Here is an 8,943-nt window from a genome sequence, read left to right on the forward strand (position 1 = left end):
TAAGATATAAGCTTCTCTGTCAAAGTGTAGAAATTCAGTGCACAACAAAATCCTGTATTCATTCAGGGAAGGACAGTTATCCCACGGCAGCCATGTGACACCCAGCGGCTGTTGTGTCTGTTTGTTCACACAATTTGGTCTCCGTAAATATATCTGAAACAGGCTGCCCATCGCTCCCCTTTAGTGTTAAAACAAATGGCATGTGCTTATGGTCGTAAGCACTATGTTTAAATGTCTATATTCAAAATACACATGGGTATCAAATATCTTCAAATGCTTTCTTTTCATTACCCAAATAAAATAAAAATAAAACAAACAAAAAACCCCAAACCGAAAATCAGAAAAACTATGCTTATGACATATAACTGATGCAAAAATTTGTCTAAACCATTAATATCAGGGTTAAAAGATCCACTTTATATATTAATGCTATATGTTTCTAATACAACCTATTAAGTGCCATATTCTCGAGTAATTTGCTGCAACTGGGATACAACTCTTGCAAAAGTTGTCCCTCAAAAGAAACCATCCTATATAGTGTTCACTTACAGACAGCACTAGATTACAATATTTTAAAGTCAGAGACTCAAGCAACAGAGAATCACCCTAATCTCTCTGAAAACATAGAGATATAAAACATACTTTTCACTAACAGTGTTAGCCTCACACTGGAACCAAGACTATCTATTCTACATTTTCTAGTTAGTTTTCTAGTTAGTAAATCTGTGATGAGATCAAAGTGCTTTATTACAGTTGTAGCATTACTTTTCTTAGGTGGTCTGCACTGTTCCTCTAATAATACATTAAAAATAATACAAAATAGTAGTGAAGATTTTGTTGTGCTTTTTTTTGTTGCTCTTCCAGTTGCATACTGGAGAAGTGACTGTTTTTCTCAAAACATTCTCTTCTGACAGTTATGTGATCTAATTCAAATCCTTGCTCCCATAACTGTATGCTTTATTTTCACTTCTGACTACAAAAATCACACTTCTGAAAATGGCAAGGAATCACAAACTGCAATATTTGAAAATTACAATACCTTATTTTACAACCGTAGTGTGTACAAATCATCATTTCAATTAAATAGTTACAAATACTTAAACTGTATAAGTACAGTAGGTTCTACAGAAAGTAACAAGGATAATCAGTAAACTACCATTTGAAACAAAAACAATAAATAAAAGGTTAAGTATTAAAACTAAGAAAAAATATTCCTGTACATTGTACAGTACCTTTTGGTTAAAGAGTCTTAACAAAAATATAGTAATGTCTTTTAAGCATTCCAGTTACAGATGGTTTGATATTAAAATTTCAAGATTTATCCATCGTGAAAAAAATATTGCATTTTTCCATAGGTGTAGCAGAAACTGTCTCTCTCTGAACAAGGCTTCAGTCTTTAAAAAGATATAGACAGTAAGTATGAATTCAGATGAAACATAAAAAAATTATAATACAGTACTGAGGATGTATGGTTGTTGTGCATTATGAATTTTACATTCCTTTTTTATTTTGAGAAAGCAAGACTAAAAAGCCCACTGTATATCACTGAGCTCAGCTGGATCCTCAAGTTCTCCATCAGCCTCCAAATAATTCATAAGAGCTGTCATAGCAGTGTCATCATTTTCACATATTGCATCAAATTCCAGCTGAGAATTGCCACCTATAATATCATTAAAATATTATTGTAAGCAATAAAAAGCATGAAGAGTATGGTAACTTTCAAAACATATTTGTGTTTAAACAGCATCTTACTTTGAAGTCAAGGCAAACATTTACATGTAAATGTTAAAAAAAAATCAAGTCATAGAAATAATAGTTGTCCACAGACAGTTATAAGGACATACATAACTTGATTTAAGAAGATGACTTAAGTCTTGACAATCCACTGGACTGCTTCCAACTGCTAGCTAGTAAGATTTGTGCCCATGCAGTGAAGTTCATATTACTGAAGTGGAAAACTGCTTTCTACTTTATGTTACTTTAGTGAGAAACACAGTCATGTACCTGAATTCTCATCTGATGTACTATGCTGATGCACTCCAGAAACCTTTCTAGTTATTGTGTGTTAGCTCTAGAAATCAGCACTATACTCTTGCTTTTAACAACAGTAAGGTAAAATGCTCTAGCTCAAGTATCAATGAAAAACGTTTCCTTGCCTACCTTGGATAAAATGTTGGGGATTTTTTTTGTTTGTTCTTTTCCAAACCCTTACTTGAGGATTAGCTTTTTTTGTGGGTTGGTTGCTTTTTTTTTTTTGTAACAGGCTCATAGCTAAACTGGAAGAAAGCCATAGGTTATAAATAAATAAATAAATCTCTAGTAACTGAAAGAAAACGAGGGAGATGGAAAAGTTTCTAAGAGCTGAAATACAGGATAAGCATAAACATTGCTTTTATAGCACTTTGCCCTTTATGTTAAAAATTAAACAATGGCATTCTCCTCTTATAGGGCCAGGGAATCCTATATCCAGATTAACTGCTGCCTCAGTGCATGCTTGAATGAGGGAAAAGAAAACTAAAAAGAAAAAAAATCTTTCTGAAACATTTTGACTAGCCCTTTATATTGACTGTTCATAGCTTGAAGGTAAGAAAGAGATAGTTAAAAGGACAATAGTTATGCAATTACAGCCAGTTCCCTTATTTGACACCAAAATACTTTTCCTTACCCATCTCTCTTTTCTGGAAGGAGAACTAATAAATACCTAATTAAAACTGCGGCATGCAAGAATGCAATGGTAAACTTCTGTTACAGGATGTTATTGTTGTCATGAGATTTTTAATCACTGGTCAAATTTTATTGTTTCCCTTCCAGTGGTAACCATATCTGTTTTAAGAATCATCTTCAGACAGACAAATCTTTTTACAGCCACATTTAAATTGTAAAGTGGTGCACTCAAAAATTACGCCATTTATCAGAAATTTCTTCCCCTGCAACCCAAAAAATATCCACAAGAGAAGTAAATCTTACTGAGGAGAGTTTCATTAGTGGAAAAGGGAGTAGCACCCTGGTCTCTCGAAGTCTCTAGAACTTCTGTTTCTGAAGAACATAACTGAATCAACTCTTTATTGGGCACCTGAAAGAACAGAAGTAACAAAAGGGACAGAATTAAATCCTAAATTCAGTCACAATTATCACATTACAAAAACATTATAAATCACTGTTGAAATATTAAGAACAAAATAGAGTAAATAAAAAATATGCATCAACAGGCAGATCTACTGCATTTAAAAGTAACCTTTTTTTAGGAGGTCACTAGCACTGGACTTGGCTTAAATAAAAAGTGTTACTTACACATCTGTCAAAGGTATTTCACAGTGATGGCATCTGCTTTATTGAGGGTCTAATTCAATATTCAGCAAATAAATCTAGCACAACAAATTGTACTGGTATATACTTTCCATGTCTAGTATCATAAACTACAAATTCCCAGTGACACCATGTTTGTCAACATATTCTAGCTAAAGATTAAAAGAGACCCTCATACCTCCCACACTCTCTATATATTAACCTATATGAATTACAATCTTGTGTCTTTTCTATTATTTTGCGTCTTGTTACCATCATGATAAAAATTAAGTACTTTTAAATTACTTCTTGCACTTCAGAAAAATAAGGCTAGCAACAGAAATGGAAGTCATCCTACACAAACATACCAGGAAAAAAAAAAATATTTCCCCCCCCCCCCCCTCATTTCTTTCATGTAACATATACATGAAATTTAGCAGGATAGATTTCCTGGGTTGCCTAACTTCTATTAATTTCCTAGTAGAATACATAAACTTGAAATGTTTTACAAAAGCATTTTAGGAACAAATGGGATACCAAAGCAGAGAATAAAGAAAAATCTTCAATGAATACAATGAAGCTTTTCTTATGAGATTCTGCATGGTTTAGGGAGTTCAATGTAAGTCAGCCAGCTCCTAGGGGGAAAGACGTGTGGTAAGGCAGGGGAGAACTGATCATAAAAAAAGGGAGGAAGCCAAAACAATCCCTAATCCACAATATACTGTTATGAGATAAAAACTGCAATGGGAAGATAAACTGTCTTTAAATGGAAAGGAATTTACATTCAAAGAAATGCTGATGAAGAAGTAAATGTTTGTTTGTACAGTGCACAACATACAATATACTTAAGTAAAAAACATGTTAATTATTTCCATAGCTATGGTCAATAACTATGATAGTTATAGTTTGTGGTGTTACCAGCACTACCAGATTAGTAAACCAGCATATTCTATCAATTTTAAGACTACTAAAATATTTTCAAAGTAAAAACTTTAAACATTCCAAAACATACAGCATCGATTTTTAAAAGGATATTCAAGAACATTAAAAGTAGAGGTGAGAGAAAACAAGAACTGGTATTTTCTTTAGGTTGCCAGACTGAACAGGTGGAAACACTTTTATTCTCTGATGGCTATTTAGCAAAATTTTTAATGCAATTCCAAATCAAGAAGAGTCCTCATCACATGACTCGCAGTCATATTTAGCATATTTGTAGAGCTTCAGCAGAGATCCTAATAACTGAGTAGAGACTGCAGTCCTCTCAGCTTCAGGAATAGCTTAAGGCTTTAACTGATGCACCTGCAAATGAGACTGGAACTTCTGCTTCTGTCACATCTCTCAGAAGGCTTTCATAACTGCCAAGTAGTTAGCAGTACCTTACAGCTTCTCTCACAAAAACACAAGTCAGGGTAATTTGGTTCAAACACGGGCTTTGAGCTATCTGAAATTAACCTTTTACTTTTAGATTTTTACAGGCAGTGACATACTCACATTGCTGCAGTTTACAGTTAAAGGAGGTGACTTTCTCAAGAGATGTGATGGACTTAACTCCCCAGACGGTGAAGAATGCAACCTAGAATTGTATACATTTAGTTGATTTACTAAGTCACATTGATCATAAACTGAAAAATAGCCTATGTGTTGCACAACCCACCAGACCTCCCCAATGTCGAAGCATGAGCCAGATAATTTGAGACAATGTTGTGTTAAATTCTCTGGGAGATTTTAAACTCTCCTGCTCCAAGTTTTGATAACACAAAAAGCAGAAGAGATCAATAAAGGCCATGGGTCATAATTACTTGAGCATACTTTGACTTTTCTGCTGAACCATCAGTACTGTCAGATCAAAGAGTAACAGGTATCAGAATTATGCACACTGGGAAAAATAAGTATATTTCAAATACATACAAAATATAGACAATATAACAAAGTTCTGCTAAACTGTGGAGGAAGAACAAAACATCCTTCTAATGCTCCCTCTATTATTTTGTTATAACTGTCTTTCCATATTTTCATAAAATTCCAACTAAAAATAAAGATCACTTGTTTGTTACCAGAATTCTGTGGGATACTGCTCATCCTTCCTCACCAAACATGCCAGATATGAAACTAACAGTGAAAATGTCGTACCAGGGCCCTTTGCACAGCTTGCTCTCATCTCCCCCTGCTCTTCCTGACTCCAAAAAGGACAAGGCTATAGAAGAATTGAGGCGCTCTGGGATGCTTCCTCAGATCCGAAATCTGTCACTTCCTCAGATCCGAAATGTGATAAGGGATTGGAGGAAAGATAGAAAACAGGAGAATAAGCAGCCTAACTTAAGTAAATTGAGTTATTTATGTGGAATATTTGTTAGTTCCCTACATTCCAATATCCAGTGTGCCATTTGGTAAGCAGTGCTGCCATCTCTAAAAGCCAGGACAGAAACTACATTGAATAGATTTATAGTATTGCTGTAACTGAAATGATCATTCATCAAATGCTAATGTCGATAGAGCTGGAGGCATAGTCCTGAAATTTTTTTAAAAATCTTGGTGATGCCTGATGCACAGCTTGAGAACCATCTGTGTCTTACTGATACTAAAAATATGCAGAGCAGATTCAGGTAGTAAATGCAGTCATCCTATTGGATTGTGTTTGCAGACACAACACTATCTAATGAAAACCAGCTGGTGTTAGCCTTTGTTCATCACTTATGACTAATTTTCATTGCCTCAGTGTGTGCAAGATAGTAACTTGATTTCATGCAAAAGAAAAATTAAGAGATAGCATGATGTTCTACTCTTTGGCTAGAAAGAAATAAATCATTGTGCTCAGCAACGATTCTGGAAAAGTGAACTACATCTGGGTGCAAGCAACGACATTCAGACATCTCCAGAAACATTCAGTTCTTACTGTGAGGCCTTCAATGGCCAACTGTATTTGTGAATGCCTCTAGTTTTTTCCGCCCCAAGATCAGGACTGTAGGATGAATATGATGCCAGACATCCCAGTTACACCATGCAACCGTTCCCTTTCATAGCTGCCTGCTTTTCAGAACTGCCCTTCCTTTGGACACAGTTTAGTTTATTCTGCATGACTTCACTCTTAATCTTTTCTTTCACCTGCACAGCAACCTCTTGGGCTACAGGTTTCAGCACAAATTTACTTCTAAATTTCCAGTTTCCATGGACAACTAAGATCACTGAAACAAATACACCTGCACAAGACTAAAATGGCTCAGATCACTGTGGCTGATGAAGCTGCCAAGCAAAACATCTTGCCTTTGACAGCCTCATGACATTCAGTCTATTAGTTGAGAAATAAGATGACTGTTCCCACAGAAAGCAACATAACATTTTTTCATTTACTAGCCAGTGCTCAAGATGTGAACATAACCAGGAAAAATACTAAGTTCAATCAATGACTTGAAGAGTAAGACTACCTGATGCAGCTTCTTGAGGCATGTGTTCATAATTGTCAGCACTTCCACAAATATTTGGCTTGGAAAGTAATTCTTGGAATTCAGAACTTGCTGGTTTTTATTTCTCCTAGTTAGAAGCATGTCTGAACCATCACTGTGATCTTCCTGAAAAGATGTTTGGTAAATCGGAGCTAAACATCCTGCTGCCTTAACCTGTTGCTCCATAAAGTGTAAAGCCATGCTCTACTATAGATCAAGACATCAATAAAATGAATCTCTTACAGACAGGGAGGTATGCATCATGAGCTTCAAGCTTATGATAGGCAGACAGACAAACAGAAAGAAAATTATGCCAGTGTTAGTATGGAAGCTGAATCATTTTATAAATAAGCTCAGTTTCTCTAAGGTATGTAACGGACTAGAAATATCCATTCTTCTTTTGGGATTGGGAAGGATAGGAAATAATAAATATTCCCCTGAAATATCCCTAAAGAGGCCTCAATCATACCTGCCTCAAATGTACAGCTGAAATCCATTTACACAGATGGGGAAAAAAAAATCCCACTCTTACAAAAAAAATCCACCCCAAATTGGGGAGATTAATTCAGTACCATAATCTCTTCTCCGAATTCCACAATTCTGTCGGTTGTAATGGATTCTTCTGTTTCCTAAGATTAAAACAGATACACTTTGTTCTCTTATGACCTGTTGAACTGTCACAGAAGAAGAGTAATGGGTTGGTTTCATCTTCATACAAAGCTCACAAAATCTCCCTCTGTTGCTTAGGAAGATACTGCTCCTGAAAATGTTGCCTCTGTGTCAATGGTCCACTCGGTGGACTTGTGATGGTTCATTTGCTACGATCTCGAAAGTGCAAAATTAAAGGAACCGACACCAAAGGGAATAGCAGTAATAAAACAGTGAAACTTTACTGTGTTGCCCGTGAAGCGGCACGCGATAGAGACGGGTGAAAGAAAGGAGAGAAGTAAAGTAAAGTTTTAGAGAGAGAGGGGACAGAGATTATAGCTACCACCACTGATCTCACGACGTCCTAACGGTCCTGGGTCCAGCTGATGCTGCATTGTCGATCGTCGTGGTCCTTGGTGGGGAAGCTTCCAATTTTCCTTGTCCAGAAGTCATCCTTGTATGCTCAGTAACACACCTCGCTCCACCTCTGCCTCAGGGGTCTCCGCCCTTCTTCAGCGAGGCCACCACACATGCAAAGGGAGAGGCATCCAAGGCGTGGTCAGTCTTGGAGGCAGGCAGCCTTCCACCAGGAGGTGTGTTTTGGTATGATAATGAAGCAAAGTTCATCTAAGGTTCATGATTTCTTCATCGATGTTATGGCAACAGTTGCGATCCATCTTTTTTGACAGTGGCTCTGCGGTTATCTCTAACAGCTCTGGCTAGGCCCAGGTACCGAACAATAGCCCAGCACTCTGTACTGCACAGCTCAGGCACCGCAGAACAGCCCAGCACCGCCTGCACCACATGGGTCAGTGCTCAGGAGAACAGCCCAGCACTCGCTGTGCCGCACAGTTCTGCATTCAGGAGCCTTGGCACCACATTCCACTCCAGGGATCGGCAAGGCCAAGCAGGCCGTTGTCAGGTACCTCACTGTCCATGTCCCTGATGACAATGTTGAGACGATGCTGATCTTCTGACTGACTCTTACACTTGCCATAGTTCATTATATACTTAGTTAATTATCATGTATTCAGTTAGTACATTGTGGTAAATTAATAAATGTCTGGACTTTGAGATTTGTCTTACCATTGTCTGCTCCATTGGGAATTTATGAATCTAAGTTACTTGTCTCCCTCGTTTGAGCAGAATGTGACAGTTGTGTAATTGATCACAGTCGTTATAGCAGACAACTATGAAGCTATCAAGTTGTGGAGTGGAAAGCTGCGTGAGGATGCTGTTGCCATTTGTCTTGTCAACATGCTGTACTTCTCAGAGGGTCTGGACATTTCCAGTGGAGCCCCTGAGAGTCTATGGCTGTTGCTGTGGGAGCACAGGAGAGCATATGCGTGTGAGCTCCTCTTATGGCTGCACCTCAGCATTTGTTTGTGGGTCCTGCCTCAGCTTCATCTTCTTGATTTGGGTTTTGGTGTCTTTCTAAGATACCATCTTTTCTAACATCATTCTGCCACTATTCTAGGGAGTCCCCCACTGCTGATGGCAAACTATTTTGCTTTCCCAAGACAAGAGTCATATACCACACTTTGAAACTCAAAGCTCCTCAATGGCATGT

At 37.3% G+C, this 8,943-nt stretch overlaps 1 protein-coding gene across 10 annotated transcripts in view; it reads right to left on the bottom strand.

The window, feature by feature from the left end:
* Positions 1–377: 377 nt before the first annotated feature.
* Positions 378–8,943, bottom strand: part of ARNTL2 (aryl hydrocarbon receptor nuclear translocator like 2) — a 68,237-nt gene continuing 59,671 nt past the window's right edge. For 3 of the 10 annotated variants that reach the window (XM_026861781.1, XM_026861774.1, XM_026861765.1), the window contains 3 exons: positions 4,777–4,858; positions 2,968–3,073; positions 378–1,660 (listed from right to left, as the gene is read on the bottom strand). In XM_026861781.1, the coding sequence (XP_026717582.1) occupies positions 1,524–1,660; positions 2,968–3,073; positions 4,777–4,858 (325 nt within the window). In that variant the 3' untranslated portion in view covers positions 378–1,523. Of the gene's footprint in view, positions 1,661–2,967; positions 3,074–4,776; positions 4,859–5,415; positions 5,597–8,943 lie in introns of those variants that run through there. The other 7 variants (XR_003399762.1, XR_003399761.1, XR_003399758.1 and 4 more) reach the window with 6 other exon arrangements.

Source organism: Athene cunicularia (assembly GCF_003259725.1).
Source record: "Athene cunicularia isolate RWA chromosome 1 unlocalized genomic scaffold, athCun1 chr1_part2, whole genome shotgun sequence".
NCBI lineage: Eukaryota > Metazoa > Chordata > Aves > Strigiformes > Strigidae > Athene > Athene cunicularia.